This window comes from Lactuca serriola, chromosome 4 (assembly GCF_051521515.1).
Source record: "Lactuca serriola cultivar US96UC23 chromosome 4, Lser_US96UC23_V15, whole genome shotgun sequence".
Lineage (NCBI taxonomy): Eukaryota > Viridiplantae > Streptophyta > Magnoliopsida > Asterales > Asteraceae > Lactuca > Lactuca serriola.
In genome coordinates, this window is record NC_136411.1 from 25,652,908 (window position 1) to 25,672,798 (window position 19,891).

Consider the following 19,891-nt stretch of genomic DNA (forward strand, 5'->3'; position numbering starts at 1 on the left):
TTACAATAACAATAGTTAAATTTAACTCTATAAATGATTATATTGTTACCTTTAAAATAAAAAAAAACAATGTTTGATGTTTTAAATAATTATAATGATAGAAATTAAAACATTAAACAATTTTTTTTTAAAAATCCATTAACAATAACAACAACTATAAATAACATTAAACAATATATTATATTTAACTTTATTAATGAGTAACTCGCGGGTAGAAATCATTCAAATGGTTGAGATTATACAGTTATAATAGATGTATATATTATCATATAATTCAAAATAATCAATATATTATATCAATTTACTATACAAATTATTATATCAAATTTAACAACAACATTTTTGTTATATGTAAAGAAAACATATACTTATAAAGATTTCAACTATATAGGTATTTCTACGCAACGCGCGGGCATTCGCCTAGTGGAATATATTTATAAGTTTTTGCACTTCCGCCGCCTGTTGGGGGTGTGACAAAAATCACAAGAGATAAGGCTTGTGAATTTTCGTCCCATGCTAGATAGAAGGAAGGATACTTGAATTTTAGATAAAATAGAGTATTTAAATACTATCTTTGTCTAGTTTGCAATTCAAATCAACTTTCTTTCCAAGCAACCAGAAATTATAAATACCCCTCTTTGACAACTCATTATTTTCATCTCACTCTCCTGTGCTTGACAGACTGAGAGTTTCTCTTCTCTCTTGATTAATTCCTTAGTTGATATTTATTATTCTAAGGGTTAATCTTCTTTAATATAATCGTTTGGAATGGCTGGGTGCAAACCATTAGAGGTAATATACTTTTGTTACTCTTCCTCGGCTTGGAGATTTTGAAATCATCATTAAAGGTTCTTTAAGAAAATTGGTTTTGCTAAATGTTAGTATTTCTTGATTCCTATTGTAGTTGTTCTTATTATTTAGGTTAAAGATCCTTGTAGGTTTTAATTGTTTTCTTGGCTTAGATTAATATACATGTTTCTATTCCTATATGATAATCTAGTGAAGTATACAAAAAACCTATCAGATCCTTCCTTTGTCCCAACACCGCGCCTACCTCATGATCTCTAGCATCACACATGATCTCAAAAGGAAAATCCATATCCTGTGATTGAAGCATTGGTGCAGTACTCAACAACTCCTTCCATTAGTTAAAAGATTTCTTGCAAGCTTTGGAAAAATTGAATTCAACATCTTTTTGCACCAACTCGCACATCAGGTGGACAATCATTAAGAATTCCTTGATAAATCTCCGATAATAACCTGTATGACCAAGAAAAGAGTTGTAACACATGGTTTTCCATTTAATTATTTAAAGAGGGATATAAATATTATAATAACTAAATACATATATAAATAGTGATCAATTAGCATTTTGATTAATGAAAAAGGGTATTTATAATAATAATAATAATAAATAATAATAATAATAATAATAATAATAATAATAATAAATAAAATCAATAAGGTGTATTAAAAATTAATGAAGAACATTTAAGTGAAGAGATTAAATTGTAGTTAAGGAAAACTTGTATTGAATAGAAATACATGATTGGGGGTGTAATGTGTGCATGGTTGAAATTCAAGGGGCTAAAATACTATTTATGAAAATTTGGTGATATGTTGCCCCATACACCTGACAACCTGCAGGCCTTCCTCCTTCTTTTTTGAACTTGCATTGTATTCTCCATACAGAGACAAGTTAAGGCCCTCTTTTATCCGTTGAATAAAAATCAAATCGTCACGGTGAAGATTTAGGGCATGTTTGGCAAAAGTAGTTGTTAGTTGGAAGCATTTAGCGCGTAGCGGGTAGCATGTAGTTGGTAGCGAGAAGTTGTAGCTTTTATTTGTTATATGAGTGTTTTGAAAAAGTAGCTGGAAGCTTTTGAAATATATAAAATTACATAAAAGGACAATTGATTATAAATAAATAAATATACAATTATATTTTTAAGGGTAATTATGGAAATTGATTTCAAAAGCTTAGTAGCGTTTTGTTAAACGCTACATGAAGTAGATTTTAGGTTTGGAACGTTTTGTTTAAAATAAAAGCTAAAAGCTAGTACTTTCAAACGAAGCTTTTTGCTTAAACTAGAGTGTTTTGTCAAAAGCTAAAAGCTAGAAGCTCCCAAAAGCTTTGTGCCAAACACGCCCTTAGTGTGAAATGTGTTTTACGTCTGGATGCTAGAGAGAAATTTAAAGAGCGAAAGGAAAGAGAGAGAGAGAGGGAGAGAGAATAGAGAAATGGTAGAAGGTTAGGGAAAGAAAAGATCTTTGGTGAATCCGTGTATGTCGAGAAAGGAAGAAGATGGAGATGTTATGTTTTTCCGACAAGCAATAGTTCACCTCCGACGACCACAAAGGTCACATTCTAATGGTGGGGTAAGGTACGGATGCATGTATGGTGTTCTTAAGAGTCTAGGTGATTGTAAAGATACACCATTTATCCTTCCTATTAATTTAATGAAGGGATAATGACACAAATGCCCTACGAACTTTCTAGGGTTTACCCGTTAAGTCCCTAAAGTTTTTGTCGGACTTTATGGGTCCCTAAACTAGGATATGACCTGCTCTTTTAGTCTCTGTCAACCTGTAATAGTCCGTTCAGTGACCTTTTAGACTAAAAAAACGGACATTGTGCCCCTATAAAGCCAAAAAATATGGCTGGGGATCAATTCGTACAATAAAAAACTCTCATTTTCTTCTAAAGCCGGTTCACACTCAATTCCTATTGATCCGCGAACTTATTTTTTTTGGCTTTATAGGGGCACAATGTGAATTTTTTTGGACTAAAAAGGTCACTAAACCGGCTATTACAAGTTGACAGAGACTAAAAGATCAGGTCATTTCCTAGTTTAGGGACCCATAAAGCTCGATAAAAACTTTAAGGACTCAACCGCTAAACCCTATAAAGTTCGTCAGGCAATTGTGTCATTCACCCTTTAATGAATGTATGGTTATGTGAATCAAATCTGGATTATGTAAACCATTGATGTGCTTGGGGAAAGTTTGAGGTACCATGAAATGCTAATGGATTTTTGAGAAAAAGGGGCTGCAATATGTGGGTGTATGTGTGGGTGTCTGAACCCTAGCTTATTCATATATTTTCTGGTGAGATCTTGTAGCTCCGACAACCAAAGAGCATCAGAAGCATTAATCACAGGTTTGTTGTGGAAGAGCATAACCCCGTTGGTACTCATGTAGGTTGTTTCCGGCGAGCTTATAAGCCGTGAATAGGTTCTGAATACCCGATGAATTCGTGAGGGAGGTTCCCAGTGAAACCTTAGTTTGTTTTCTACACTCGAGGAAGAGAGATTGAGGCATTTGTGTCATGGCTCTGGCTAAGAAACGCAAAGATGAAATCAAATATGAAACTCTATTTTTCGGGTATTCCTTCTCCGACAAAGATGAGGTTCAACCCATTGCATTTTTAGTAAGATGGTACAAGTGCGTCTTCCAGTTTAAACCCCAATTGGATTGGTCATCGTTTTAGCATTTGAAGTTGGTGTCGGGGCTAGTTCTTCATTGATGGAGAAGGGCGTCACTCGCACGAAATGGATGCATCAGTGCATGGCCGACTTTATGTTCAAATAAACAAAGTTAGGGCTTAGGGCCGCACTTTTAAGGGGCCTATTTAACCCAAATTCCAAGTCCATATTCCACAAAAAATTGATGAATAGATGCACCCCTCAAAACGCAAAATTATGTCTGTGTGTCTTCATTCAAGCGATTAAGAAGTAGCAACATCCACGATTAAACTTCCGCTCGTGTCTTCTTCTTCTCCATTCTTGTACTATGAAATCTTAATAACGATTCTAGGATTCTTCTTCTTTCTTCTACGATTCTTCTTCTCTGCCTTCTGTTCTTCTTGTTATCGTTCCATTGCCAGCTTCTTCCTTCTCCATTGAAGGCTGTTACAACACACTAAGACGCAAAAACGGTAATATATGTGCAATTTTTTCACTTTCGGTTCTTATTTTTCCATTAAAGGCTCTAAAAAACGATCAATGATGTCATATGATATTCTGATTTAGTGATAATCTCATTAGGTTTAATACTTTTCAGTTTTCTACTTTTTTATTCCATTGTTAATTGCTTACAACATATTACAAATATACAATAAGTGAATCGAGTTGGAAGGAATTTGTTTTCAGTTTTTCAGATATGAGTTTTCCATTATCATAGATGCGGTATAATTCTAAATTCTTAATCCATATCTTATATACTTATAATTTTTGTCTTGGTGATTGGTGATTGTTCATTGTTATTGTTAATCAAATAATTAATAATCGTGTCAAAAAGAAAATACGAAATCAGGGGCTTCAAAAAGGAAAATTAATTTTATGTCTTAAATATATTCACAAAAAAATATACATAAGTTTTTTATAACTCCGCCATTTATAAACTTTTTAGTTTATTATTGTCGGTCCCAAGCCAAGATAAAAGAGAAGGGTTTAATTTATAAAGTTAAGTATAGTTATGCCAAAGGGCCCCAAATTTTTGGTCGCTTAGAGCCTCCAAATTGGTTGAGCCGCCCCTGCATCAATGACTAGTGAAGTCAACCTGGACTGGTGCGTTGGGGATGGAGGCTGCAAGTAATTTTCCTTTGTCTCTAATTTGTTCTCGAATTAGGTTAGATTTAACTGTTCCGCTGATTTTATAAATAAACCCTTTGTGGGCTAATAAATTGGATTGGGTTGATGAACACGACAAATATTGCAGCCCCTTTATGGGCTAATAAATCGGATCATGTCAATTTCGTGTCGAATTTTAAACACAAATACAACACGACACGACATCGTGTTTTTTACACTTAACACGAACACGACACAAACACAAATTCGAATTTCAGTTTCGTCCCAATTTCGTTTCGTTTCATGTATTTTTGTCGTGTCGTGTCAACAATTATCACCCCTAATATTTATACATATATACCTACTAAATACGTCTTTATACACCATTTGTATAAATAAATACATAAAAGAAACGTCTTCATATGTAAAAAAACATTATTTTTATATATAAACATGTTTTTAAAATGATATATACGTTTTTAAAATGTATAACTACATAAAAGGATACATTTTTATACGTATAAATATGCGCATGTATAAACATGTATATATATATCTTTACAAACTTATTTATACATTACGAAGTGTTTTATACATTTTTAAAGGTATAATATTTTTATATGAATAAATAACATTTTATACAATTATATTTATATATATATATATATATATATATATATATATATATATATATATATATAATCGTTATACATATATAATAATAATAATAATAATAATAATGAAAATGAAAATAATAGTAATGTTTATTATTTTAATGTTTCAGCAACGTAGATATTATAAACATTAACTTAGGAGATAGAAAACAAAAGTCTTTTTAGCTTGGTGGTTAAGCTTCTCCCAAAGGTAATTGGAGACCAGGGTTCGAATCTTCCCGTCTCCATTTCGTTGTATTCTTTTTCTCTTGCTGACTATAAGTCAACAATGCTGCTGACGTGGCAGCTCAGTCAGCAACGCTGCTGACGTGGCACCTCCAACTCAATGGGGTGGCCGACATTTGAAGGTAAAATCAGGATAGGGGGTAAATATGAACCAATTTTCCGGTATGTTGGGACATTAACGAACCAAAAAACAGACTTTGGACATAACCAACTATTTTTTTATAAAATTAGGGGCTTTTATAACAAAAACCCTAGATATAATAACAACTGAGTAACATTAGGTGAAAATGATTAAATATAATGTACTTGATCAGTTGGTTAATTATCAATTATGTGCCTTATTTAAGGGTTAGATTAATGTTGACGATTAAGAATGAGATAGGCTAAACTTGAAAATTTAGGCACATAATCAAGTGTGGACCGATTGTTATTAAGGAAATAACAATGAATAAGAGAGATAGTATGAAGTATTACTAAGTGATATTTGAGATATCAACTAAATAGATATTAATGATATGGGATGTAGGTGTTCAGGGAGAGGGACAACCATCTTTACCACTCTGGTGGTTTTAATATGAGTTTCCTATCCGGGTGAGTCTTCTCACTATACTTGTGTGTCGAAGGCACCAATGTCAGCCAAGTAGGTTATGTATGTAAGATGATCGTTCTCTTCATGACTCTTGAATGTGTTTGTATGTATACCTAGAGGGGCATGATGAATATGTTGCGTAGGGCCCACCACATGTTATTGACAGATTTGTACCAGGCGGGGCACGATGTATGCATGGTATGTGGAGAACTCACTAAGATTTGTGCGTACAGTTTCATGTTTATGGTTTCAGGTACTTTTGGTTCCAATGGGAATGGCTCGACATGATTGTACCGCATCTACCAATGTTCCGCATGATTTGATTTGTTTTGTACTCTGATAATTATACGGCATTTTTGTACTCTGATGGGATTTCTAAATTGATTGAACGGTTGTTTTTCATTAATTTAAAAAAAATCCACTTAGAATTTTTAGGACGTTACAAGTTAGTATTAAAGCCTTGGTTTGAGGGATTCAGACACACACTCGGGTGTGTCTGAACTCAAACTGGAGAGTTGGTAAACTTTTCGAAAGAAAATAAGTTTTTTAAAAGATGCGTATTAAGAAAAAGGGTGTGATGCGTACACTCAGTCGAGCTCAGGTAAGTGATTCCTAGAATTCCCATACGTGTTGATATGTTATACGTTATGAGATTGCATGCTAGACTAGGGCTAAGGATCTGCTTAGGATTGCAAGGTAGAATGCTAGGAGAGATGCCTTTATGTGCTTGTTGGTTGACCCTTTAGAACTGCATGTTGGTATTGATATCTGATGATCGGATAGAATGGGTTGATTAGTTATTGCATTGGTTTAGATTACTCGAAGCTCGAATGTTGCTTGCTTTGTGATTTGTGGGACTTATATTGATGTGAGATAGCCATTAATTGGATTTGTTAAGTTACATGCCGCAAAGGTTAAATAATCTCAGAATGATTGATTTGGCCCTATTGCGCAACTCTTGTCTAAGTCCAGCCGTTGTATGGCAGAGACTTTTAGTCGAAGGATAATTTATGCTTTTTTCATGTAATTGTAGATGGAATTAGTAGAGGTTCTTCAGCAGTTGATGGTAGGGTGGCATGAGGAATCCTAGGAGAGCCTAGGAAGTATTTTAGTGTGATTGGTACGTTGTTTAGCGGATACTAGGAGTATCGGTATAAGCATGTATCTTAGAGGATTCATGATATTCTTGAGGAGGGTACGAATGGGTGTGGAAGGTAGTATTAGGTATGTACCACTGAAAGAATAGGATCCGTACTCGAATCAAGGAAATCTCACAAATATTCTATGAAACATGTGGAATGAGGACTCATTGGGTATGTTCTGATCACTCATGGAGGAGGTTCTTGTTCTGGCTCAAATGCAGGCTCTGGGCTGAGCCGATTGATGAGATATTTCATGAGTTCATTATGTTTGTGAATACTCTTGGTATTTTGGATGCGACTCCTATGATGTTGGTATAATCAAGGGGGGGGGGGTCATGGAGCTTTTGGATGAGCATCTCGGGGCTTTTCGAGCCGAGATTGCGATAGGAAAGTTGGGGTCGATGGTCGTAACAACCATGACTTGGGATGATTTCGTAGGGAGGTTTAGGGTGGAGTTGCACCGGCCATTGAGGTGCAACAGTTGGAGAGGGAATTTCAGGACCTTCGCTAGATGACAGAGACCGTGGTGGAGATCACCGCCAAGTTCAGGGAAGAGGTTTTTACTAGTTCTATAGTATGCAGGGGATGAGGATATGAGAAAGACAAGGTACCATGATATGCTGCGATATGATATTTGTGAGTTGGTGAGCCTATCGAGCTGCAACACTTTGGAGGATATGATTGCTAGACCTGTGGAGCGGTTGGTTGAGCTGTAACTTCGGATAAAGCTTAGGCCATAGTAGATCCAGACCGCAATGGGCTAGGCAAAGAGGCCCAAGACTCAGAATTTGCTATCGGGAGGCCATTCGGACTTGTGGCCATTGTGACAAGTATGGAAGGACTCACGAGAGGAGCTACTTTGAGAAAGGGAGAGGCTTCTTTAGTTGCGGCCGACCTGGTCATTTTAGCAGGGGTTGTCCTCGAGCATCGAATCTGGTTTATTTTCATTAATACTAGGTGTGCTACAAGAAGGCCGATTGTTAGGGGTTGTGATATGTGCATAATTGGTTCATATTAAGTATACATTATTATTCATTTATTAGCTAAATTATTACATATTATGGACAAAAGGTACTTAAAAGTGTTTAAATTATGTTTTTCAGTCCAAAGATGAAGCTCGGAAGCAAAAGGAAGCGGGAGAAACAATTAGAAGATCGAGGATGAAATAAAGAAGAAAAGACACTAAAAATGGCATTGACTCGGCGAGTCAGATCGACTACTCGGCAAGTCCAATCGAAGAATCGAGAAGATAATGACTCGGGATCCCAGAGAGTTATCACAATACGGGGAATGTGAGAGGGACTCGACGAGTCACCACCTGACTCGACGAGTCGATTCGTATATATAAAGATAACTCCACAGATCGATAGAGGAGAGTTCTGGAACGATTCAGAAGAGTTTAGCTGCGATTGAGAAGGCAGAAAAACCCTAGAAGACGACGAAAGAAGCTAGAATTCAATCCCGGAGAGTAATTGAGGCAAAATTTCATCATTCCACTTATTATTTTGTTTTATCATTATGGTTAAGCAATTTGACTTTGTTTGTTTGCTGTTATTTACTTCAATTATGAGCTAAAACCTTTAGACTTCTGTTCGGGGATACAAATTTGACAATATGGTTTGATTGATTGGTAGGATTAATTCTAAGTTGGTGAATTTTTGTTATTTTAGCTTGCTAAAGAACCTTGTGGGTGAATAATAATTAATTTTCTGTTAATAGGAAGATAATTGATTAGCATGAACATCTATTGATTATTAACCTCATATGCTATGTGATCACTATGCCATATGTCTAGGATTAATGAATATGAAACTAGAATTAATAAGAAAATTGAGTAAATCCATGTGCAAGCTTGTAAGATGACCATCAAACAAGAAGTTGATTAAAAGAATAAATTAGTTAACTATTGCAAGTCTAACTTAACCCGAATAATTAATCTAGTGAATTTAATTAAATTAGACAATCGGCCACTGTTTAAGTTAGTTTATTTGCTAAGGATTAGGGTAGTGAATACAAATCTAATCACTTGAATCAGTAACCAACGAAAGAATTAATCCAATGCATCATTACCTTGAAATTAACCATAGAGCCAACCAAGTTGAACTAAACAGAAGTTCCTTTCCAATTATTGAATCTAGTTAAGTCTTTATTTTCTAGTTCTTAAATTAGTAATAGTTAGTAAGTTTCTAGTCTTGTAAAACTAGAGAAAACCCCTACTTATTAATTAACTTAGATAAAATTAGTTTTTAATTATAATTTACCGTTCCCTGTGATCGATACCCTGCTTATTTAGCTATACCACAATTGATAGGTTCACTGCCTTTTGTGTGTTATTTGATACTTAAAAGCAGGTTGACAAGTAGAGTTGTGAGGGCACCTGATGTAGCTACACTGATGATCGTAGATAACCCTGAGGGCAAAATGGAGGCTCCTGTGGTGAGGATTCAAACATTTCAATTGTAGCCGTAGGAGACCCAACTTCCATTAGATGCAATTTTGAGGCGCTATGTGCGATCTATTTAAGTCTCTACCTAGGAATCGTAATTTCATTATGATGGTTTGGTTATTATATTTCAAATAATCTTTATATGCTAGTTTTCATGTTGAGTGTCATCCTTGAAGAGAAGCCAGTTGAGCCCGCTATAGGCGTCAGTTCGGTAGGCGACGGGCAACGATGGTTTGAGCATATGCAGAAGCAATCTGAGTGTCCACTTGGAGGATCCGTAAGCGTACGGGTCTGGACGAATTTGTCACAATGGGTGACCTACGATAAGGAGTATCATGGATTGGTCAGAACGTGTATGCAGGATGGGTTGTTGTCAGCTTCACGCTTTAAGATGTGCGTATGGATCTCGCATTAGGAGTTTTTAGTCAAGGATCTCGTTGTAAATGGTTTTCCCTTTTGGGAAAATGGAGATGGACTTTGAAAGTGATTGTTCCGCTCAGGTGGGATGTTAGTTGTAGGGTTGATTAATTTTTGGGATCGATTGTTGTCACTATTAGGGTAAGGGTTGTTGCGATTGTTCAAGGAATCTGGTTTCTCTTATGACCGGTAATGACATGAGCGGGTGTTAAGGATCAAATGGGCTATATTCTAGGCTAATGAGGAAATTTGAATGGATATGAGGTCGATAGGGTATAGATTCCAAGTAGGGGAGAATCGTTAGGGAATTAATGTAAATATTTCCTAATGCGGTACAATAGGGAATTCTATAAATAAGGATAAGGGAGTAGCCAGTTAATTTGAGGTATGAACCAAGGGTTATACAAGGGATAATGCTAGTGGTCATTTGTAAGCAAGGAAGCGAAGGTCAAAGATTTAGGGTTTTCTCGTTGAGGACATGAAGCAGGGACAATGACGCATAGCGGATATATGACTAGGTTTAGGTTGAGGGTTGTGATAGAGCCTCTCTGCCTGTTCTTGTCAAATAAAGGATTTGGGGTTTGAAGAATGACATGAACACCCGATTAGGGTCTAGTGGGATGTGATTTCGACTCATGTTAATTATGGTTAGGTATGGTAGATGGATAGCAAGACCATGGGTTGGGTCCATGGCTGTTGTGGAAGTGTTGTAAGCCTATGACGAGATTCGTAGCATTCACTAGGATGAGTTAGACCATCACAAGAGTGGTTGTTGGACTGTAGGAGGATCACAGCGAACACATAGGTTAAGTCGGGATGTTATTGTTGGTTGACTACTCTTTGTTGGGAATGAGGATTGTTGGAGCTGTAACGGTGTTTTAGGCTTGCATAGTTCTCAGATGGGTGAGACCCATGGGCAAGACCCGTATAGCTATGACAGATTGAGTAAAATCCGTGGGAGAGGCCTGTTTGGTTATGATAGTGTGGGTGAGACACGTGGGTGAGATCGGATTGATTATGTGTCTTGGGTGAGCGGACCATTCAGATGTTTGAGGTTATGCTCAGGGCATGTGGTTTTGGTTGTGAATTCCCAGGCCAATCGAAGGTTGGCGAGATCAACATGAGCTATAATTTTTATCATCAAATGGGATAAAATGGTGTCGTGGTGTTGCAAATCAGTAAGTGTACGACTCATGAGGGTGGAACCTGATAGTGTTTGGTATGGGTGGGACGTTAGATCAGGTATGGAGTAGGTAAGCTCAGTAATCAACATGTTGGATATGTGTGGTTGATAGGCTAGGGTAGCCTTTATCAGTTAGACTCTTGGGCAGTGTCTTGTTGTGTGACCATATGTGAGATTTTCAGTCTCAACGAGCGGTTAAGGATTTTGCATCCTAGGTGATTTAAAATCCGGACATGATTTATGGTTTTCCGTCTTCAGGAAGAGTTGTTGGGTTTTCTTTCGCTGGATGAGGTCAGAATGTTAAGGTTCGGTCTTCGTTAGGGTATGTGATATTTATTAAGATTGGGTTCCGATAGCAGTGTTGGTAGGTGGTCGTCGGTGTGAGATGACTTCTCAGTCTTAATTGAAATTCAGTTTGTACCCAAAGCAAAAGCCAAGACCACGAATTTCGAGGACGAAATTATTATAAGTAGGGGAAAGTTGTAACACCCGGTTTTCCATTTAATTATTTAAAGAGGGATATAAATATTAGAATAGTCAAGTACATATATAAATAGTGATTGATTATCTTTTTGATTAATTAAAAAGGGTATTTATAAGATTCATTTTTATCTAAATATTAACTAATCAAATAAATAAATAAGCTTTCAAATAATAATAATAATAATAATAATAATAATAATAATAATAATAATAATAATAATAATAAGGTGTATTAAAAATTAATGAAGAAGATTTAAGTGAAAGGATTAAATTGAAATTTAGGAAAACTTGTATTGAATAGAAATATAGGATTGGGGTTGTAATGTGTGCATGGATGAATTTCAAGGGGCTAAAATGCTATTTCTGAAAATCTGGTGTTATTTTGCCCCGTACAGTCGACAACCTGCATGCCTTCCTCCTCCTATTTTGTTTGAACTTGTATCGTATTCTCCATAAAGAAACAACATAAGCAGGGCCGTTCCAAGACGATTTAAAGCTCGAGGCAAAAACAAAAAATAAGACCCTTCAAAAATTAGTAATCACAAACAATAATACAACGATGTTTATGGAGACGGGTATCGGAGGACTTGTTATTATATATATATATATATATATATATATATATATATATATATATATATAGGTTCATGCGTAAACATAAATATGTTGCGAAAACGTGAAAATAGATTTCATATTATAAAAAATCAAACACATGTACTTTAGAAATTAAATTTATTAGCAATATATTAAAGATAGTAACTTTACATTAGATGATGTTATAGAATATAGATCTAAAGGTAGTTTTAACAACCGTTTTCTTTTTCACGTACTTAACCACTTTTAAATTCAAGTTTACATAATAAAAATGTCGGAAAAACATGTTTTGCAAATATGAAACAATTTCTCATGTACCATCGACTATCATCATGTAGTTGAAAGTTTGGATGAATTGTATTCAATCTCATAGGTTTTCCTTGTTTTCACGTGTATATATATATATATATATATATATATATATATATATATATATATATATATATATATATATATACAATTAAAAAAAACAGATTGTGTTTAAAGAATACGAGTTAAAAAAAAACCAAACAATCTAACAACCGAACCATTTTGAAAAACGGTCACTTTGATGTTTGGAAACAAACAAAAATGAGTATTTGATAAAAAAACAAAAGAAATTTCTTATGTTGATAAAACTCTAAAAAAAATTAAATTTGAAGAATAACTCGTCTTATCGGTAAGTTATTATATATGATTTCTATTAACAAACCTACAAATAATAGTTATTATATATATATGAAAAGATGGTGCAAAAAACATATTGCACAAATAATAGTTATATATATATATATATATATATATATATATATATATATATATATATATATATATATAGTTATAAATTCAACGTGAGTGATTAAGATATGTAAAAAAAACAAACTAAAACAACATACATAAAGAAACTTGATGGAGAAGAAGATTTAGAAAGTTATCAAATATTTTATCTTTGTGAAATTGTTGCATCTTATTCTTACAAGAGCATGTTATATATATACAACAAAACTACCTATCATACCTCATATAAATAGTATGACATGATATCTTTTACCAATTCACTAATTATTGGTGTCATTCACAATAATTTACAACACTCCCCCTTGGATGACACCATTTCTAATTTAGAGTTCAGTTTTGAAGTGCTACCTCATTAAAAACCTTGCTAAAGAAAACCCAGTGGGAAAAAACTTTAGCGAAGGGAAAAAGAGTGCAGTGTATAGTTGACTCCCCCTTATTTAGACATCTGTTACATTATATTCTATGCACATGTCGCATTCCAATGCCATGTACATGTTTCCTGAAGGTTGCAGTAGGAAGTGCCTTCGTAAAAAGGTCTGCTACATTGTTGTTGGATTGAACATATTTGATTTCAACTTGATGGTTCTTTATAAGCTCTTGAGTGTACTCAAAAAACTTTGGAGGTATATGTTTTGTCCTGTCGCTCTTGATATATCCTTCTTTCATTTGAGTGACACATGCTGAGTTATCTTCATATATCAAAGTTGGACCTATATCTTTTTCAAGTCCACATGAAGTTAAAACTAGTTGTGTCATCGATCTCAACCATGTACATTCTCTACTAGCTTCATTTAGTGCAATCACTTCCGCATGATTTGAGGATGTGGCAACAAGTGTTTGCTTTTGAGAACGCCAGGAAATTACAGTACCTCCATTCATGAATATGTATCCAGTTTGAGATCTAGCTTTATGAGGATCAGACAAATTACCTGCATCTGCATAACCAATTAAACCTTGTTTTGAATTGTTAGGATAAAATAATCCTAAATCACTAGTTCCTCGAAGGTATCGAAAAATATGTTTGATTCCATTCCAATGTCTTTTTGTTGGGGCTGAACTAAATCTTGCTAGCAAGTTTACAGCAAAAGAAATGTCAGGTCTAGTACAATTGGTAAGATACATAAGAGCTCCAATTGCATTAAGGTATGGTACTTCTGGACCAAGGATTTCTTCATTTTCTTCGCATGGACGAAATGGATCCTTGTTAATATTTAATGATCTAACAACCATTGGAGTGCTTAAAGGATTAGCATTGTCCATATTAAAACGTCTCAAAACTCGTTCTGTGTAATTTGATTGATGTACAAGTATTCCGTTAGGCATATGCTCAATCTGTAAACCAAGACAATATTTGGTTTTTCCAAGATCTTTCATTTCAAACTTTTTCTTTAAAAGTTCAATCACTTCAAGGATTTCTTTATTCGTTCCAATGATGTTTAGATCATCAACATAGACAACTATGATCACATACCCAGATGTTGTTTTCTTAATAAATACACATGGACAAATAATGTTATTTTTATAACCTTTACTTGTCAAATAATATCTCAAACAATTGTACCACATGCGTCCAGATTGCTTCAACCCATACAAAGATCTTTGTAATTTTATAGAATACATTTCTTTGGGTTTTGCACTTAATGCTTCGGGCATTTTAAATCCTTCAGGGATTTTCATATAGATATCATTATCAAGTGATCCATACAAGTAAGCTGTAACAACATCCATAAGACGCATCTCTAAATTTTTAGAGACTGCCAAGCTAATCAAATATCTAAAAGTGGTTGCATCCATTACCGGTGAATAAGTTTCCTCATAATCAATTCCAAGTCTTTGAGAGAAACCTTGAGCAACAAGTCTAGCCTTGTATCTTACAATTTCTTCTTTCTCATTTCTTTTTCGTACGAAGATCCATCTATACCCTAATGGTTTCACAACTTCAGGTGTGAGGATAATGGTCCCAAAAACCTTTCTCTTGTTAAGAGAATTTAACTCAACTTGCATAGCTTCCTTCCATTTAGCCCAATCACTTCTTCTTTGACATTCAATGACAGATTGTGGTTCGGGATCATCATTCATAATATCACATGCAACTGAATAAGAAAATATTGTACTTATATTTTCAGTTTCATTTTGGTCACATATTCTATTTGTTTGACCATAATTTTGTGCATCATCCTCCTTTCCTGGGGGAATTTGAATAATTCGTGTGTCTCCAGGAACACTTTCCTTATGATCCAGTGCAGTTTCTGATCCTCTTCTTTTTCGTGGGTTCTTATCCTTAGAACCAAATGGCCTTCCACGCTTCAGGCGTGTTTTAGAATCTTGAGTGACTTTATCATCAGATTGTCCATGTGGAATTTCAATTCGAGCTGGAACATTGACAGCCGGTATATATGATTTAGTCACTCTTTTTGTGTCAGTAAATGCATCAGGCAATTGATTTGCCATTTCTTGGAAATGCATTATCCTTTGAAGTTCCATGTCACATTGCTTTGTGCGAGGGTCAAGATATGATAAAGAAGGCTCATGCCATGACACATCTTTTTCCATAATCTTCTTTTCTCCCCTAATGATGGGAAATTTGCCTCATCAAATTGGCAATCTGCTAGGCGTGCTATAAAAACATCACCTGTTAACGGTTCAAGATATCTTATAATAGATACTGACTCAAAACCAACATATATCCCTAACCTTCTTTGAGGACCCATTTTGGTCCGTTGAGGTGGTGCAATAGGGACATATACTGCACACCCAAAAATTCTCAAATGGGATATATTTGGTTCTTGACCGAAAGCAAGTTGTAGTGGAGAATATACATGATATGAACTTGGTCTCATGCGTATCAATGATCCAGCATGTAAGATTGCATGGCCCCAAACAGATACAGGAAGTTTGGTCCTCATTATCAATGGTCTAGCTACCAGTTGGAGACGTTTAATCAGTGATTCAACTAAACCATTTTGTGTATGTACATGAGCAACTGGATGCTCAACAACAATCCCTACAGACATACAATAGTCATTAAATGCTTGTGAAGTAAATTCACCAGCATTATCAAGTCTCACTTTTTTGATAGTATAATCAGGGAAATGTGCCCTTAATTTAATAATTTGGGCAAGAAATTTTGCAAAGGCCATATTACGAGTTGATAATAGGCAAACATGAGACCATTTGCTGGATGCATCTATTATGACCATAAAGTATCTAAATGGTCCAGATGGTGGGTGAATCGGTCCACATATATCACCTTGAATTCTTTCTAAAAATCTAGGTGACTCCCTTTCAACTTTCATTGGAGAATGCTTTATAATTAACTTTCCAAGGGAACAAGATGCACATGGTTTTATGCTGTTGGGTTGAGGGAACTTTTGGTCCTTCAATGGATGCCCATTCGTATTTTCAATTATCCTTCACATCATTGTTAATCCTGGGTGGCCCAACCTATCATGCCATAAATTGAATGTCCCGGGATCACAATTTTTTTCTTTAATTACCATATTTGATTCAGTCATATGTATATATGTATAATGAAGACCAGAATCAAGCGTTGGTAGTTTTTCAAGCACATGATTTTTGTCTATAATATACATGTATTTCTTATTTTCAATGGTCACAGTTTTTGTATCATATCCTTTGAAATATATGTCATTGAAACTGAGTAAGTTTCTATTAGACTTTGGAGAAAACAAGGCATTTTCTATACAAAAGCTTGTACCATTTGGTAATATAAAATGGGCTTTCCTGGTTCCCTCTATCATGTCTGCAGGACCTGATATTGTATGTATGATTGTTTTTGTTGGTACTAATTTTGAAAAATATTTCTTTGATTTCAGAATAGTATGTGTACTACCACTATCTGCTATACAAAGATCTCCAATCTTTTCTTGGTGTTGCGCTCCAGTTGGACTCATATTAAACTTCACATATGAAAGGAATAATAAGTGAATAAACATAATAATTATTATTATTAAAAAGAAAGTTCATTTATTGAAGGAAAGGCATTACAAACGAAGGAAAAACAGTCTTACTAGAACAATAATAGATTTTTTTTTAGTTTATGTCTTCCATGTCATTGCAGAAATCAGCAACATTTAGCGGAGTGAATTCAACATTATCAATGAGGTTTGCTTCTTTTCCTTTTCCTTTAATGGACTCTTGATAAAGTCGACAAAGATGTGCAGGTGTGCGACAGGTCCTGGACCAATGGCCTGAGCTACCACATCTATAACATGAACCATCTGATTTTTGTGACGTCCCAACATCATGCTTTGACACTTTGGTCTTATCTTTTGTATGGACATTGCTTCTTTGTGAAGATTGGTAATTATGTCTTTTCTGGCCACGACCACGATTATTACCTTGTCCACGACCAAAATTATGGTTCTGATTATGGCTTTGGTTTCGATTAAAATAGCCACGGCCTCATCCTCGGCCACGACCACGCCCTCGTCCACGTGTATTGTTTCGATTACCATCAGTATTTGTAGCATTTGCTTCAGGAAGTGCTACTGATCCTGTTGGACGAGATTCATGGTTTTTCATCAAGAGCTCGTTGTTTTGCTCTGCAACAAGCAGGCATGCATTTAGTTCAGAATATCTTGTGAACTTTTGCATTCGATATTGTTGCATCAAGGTAATGTTTGTTGCATGAAATGTGGAGTAAGTTTTCTCCAACATATCTTCATCAGTAACTTCTTGTCCACAATACTTGAGTTGTGAACATATTCTGAACAAAGCTGAGTTGTATTCATTCACTTTCTTGAAGTCTTGAAACCTCAGTGTTCTCCATTCATCTCTAGCATTTGGAAGTATAACTTCCTTTTGATGATCAAATCTTTCTTTCAAAAGATTCCAGAGAATACTTGGATCAGTAACATCAAGATATTCAAATCTTAACATTTCATCAATATGCTTACGAAGGAAAACTTGTGCTTTTGCTTTGTCTTGTGCCAAGCAATTATTAAATTCGTATATAGCATTTGAGATTCCCATGGACTCAAGATGCATTTTTACATCTATCATCCATGGCACATAGTTTTTTCCACTAACTTCAAGTGCTGCAAACTCGAGCTTTGCAATGTTGGACATAATGTAACTATAAATTTTAAACAAAATAAAAATAAAATAAAATTAGAATCCATTTATTTCAATAAATATTACACAAAAAAGAAGCGGTAAAGCTAACATTGTATACAAGCCTAAAAGTAGATGAAATTCCATATTATCTTCGATGTTAAGAATTGAGATGAGAAGTAACATGACTATTATAGTCATAATTATCACAAAAGGGTGAATCATCTTGAAGCTTGATTTCTTGAAATTGATTTGTTTGATAGAAAAGAGAAAATATTTGTTGTGGGTAAAATAAACAGGGTAAATATGTTTATTTATAGTAAAAACTATAGCCGTTGTTTTTACTGTTTATAACCGTTACATATATATATTCGTTGTGTGTATATGTATTCTATAAATCATCTAATAACACTTATAACCAATACATAACCTTACATGGGAAACATAAATAAATATTAGTAAATGTTTAAATAAAATTAAGAAGAGTATCTAAAATATAAATAAACATTGACATGTATAAATAAATATAATTTAAATGTTAGTATGTATAAATAAAAGTTAGTTGCATAATGTAAATGTTAGTTTGCATAAATAAAAATTAGTTGCATAATGTAAATGTTAATATGCATAAAAATTAGAATACATAAAGAAATGTTAAAATAAGAAATAAAAAAAATTGTTAGTAGTCCATAATGTCCATAATGTATAATTTTTTTAATTCATTAGTATTATTGTTATTTTAATATGATGGAGGTTTTTATAATTAATATTGTTTTTACTAAGTAATACATACCTTGATTAAAATAGATGTGATTTCCACTTGTTTAATAATCTTGATAAGAGCTTTCGTGTTGATAACGTGTTATAAATTCAACGTGATTAAGATATGTAAAAAAAACAAACTAAAACAACATACGTAAAGAAACTTGATGGAGAAGAAGATTTAGAAAGATATCAGATATTTTATCTTTGTGAAATTGTTGCATCTTATTCTTACAAGAGCATGTTATATATATACAACAAAACTACCTATCATACGTCATATAAATAGTATGACATGATATCTTTTACCAATTCACCAATTATTGGTGTCATTCACAATATGAAATTGTTGCATCTTATTCTTACAAGAGCATGTTATATATATACAACAAAACTACCTATCATACGTCATATAAATAGTATGACATGATATCTTTTACCAATTCACCAATTATTGGTGTCATTCACAATAATTTACAACATATATATATATATATATATATATATATATATATATATATATATATGAAAAGATGGTGCAAAAAAAATATTGCATATATAAAAGTTATGATTGATAATTTGCCTAAAAACACCAAAGATTTAAATGAAACATATGGTTGGGTTGTTTTGTCAGAATCAAGAAGAGTTAAAAAGAACATTTCTATTATTTGGTTGTTTTATTTATAATACCAAAAAATATAAGGGTCATATTTTGTAATTTGGATTTCAATTCATTAAAGTCAAGAAGTACGAATTAAAACCTAAGTGCTTTAAAGTATTAAAAAATACATAAAAAAGAATTATAAAAATATTCTATGATCATTATAAAAAAAGGGGCCCAATTGAATAATAAAAAATATAAGAAATAGAGAAAATGCATACCATCATATTAAAAAAGTTGATTTAAGAGATTCGAACCAACATAATTGAAAGTGAAGCGCCTAAAACAACA

The 19,891-nt window shown here is 34.0% G+C and overlaps 1 protein-coding gene across 1 annotated transcript; it reads right to left on the reverse strand.

Moving 5' to 3' along the window:
* Positions 1–17,154: 17,154 nt before the first annotated feature.
* LOC145098144 (uncharacterized) lies at positions 17,155–18,363 on the reverse strand. The gene is made up of 3 exons (XM_079035815.1): positions 18,299–18,363; positions 17,577–18,199; positions 17,155–17,462 (listed from the first exon to the last, which is right to left on the reverse strand). The coding sequence occupies exons 1-3, from the start codon at positions 18,361–18,363 to the stop codon at positions 17,155–17,157; spliced, it is 996 nt and encodes a 331-aa protein (XP_078891941.1).
* Between the last annotated feature and the right edge of the window lie 1,528 nt (positions 18,364–19,891).

What these genes read in the sequence shown, in the direction of transcription:
- LOC145098144 (XM_079035815.1), bottom strand. Translation starts at nt 18,363, where the DNA reads ATGTTACTTCTCATCTCAATTCTTAACATCGAAGATAATATGGAATTT. An exon ending in TTTCATCTACTTTTAGGCTT is followed by an intron (nt 18,200 to 18,298) that starts GTATACAATGTT and finishes TAAAATTTATAG; the next exon opens with TTACATTATGTCCAACATTG. An exon ending in AAATGCTACAAATACTGATG is followed by an intron (nt 17,463 to 17,576) that starts GTAATCGAAACA and finishes GTCGTGGACAAG; the next exon opens with GTAATAATCGTGGTCGTGGC.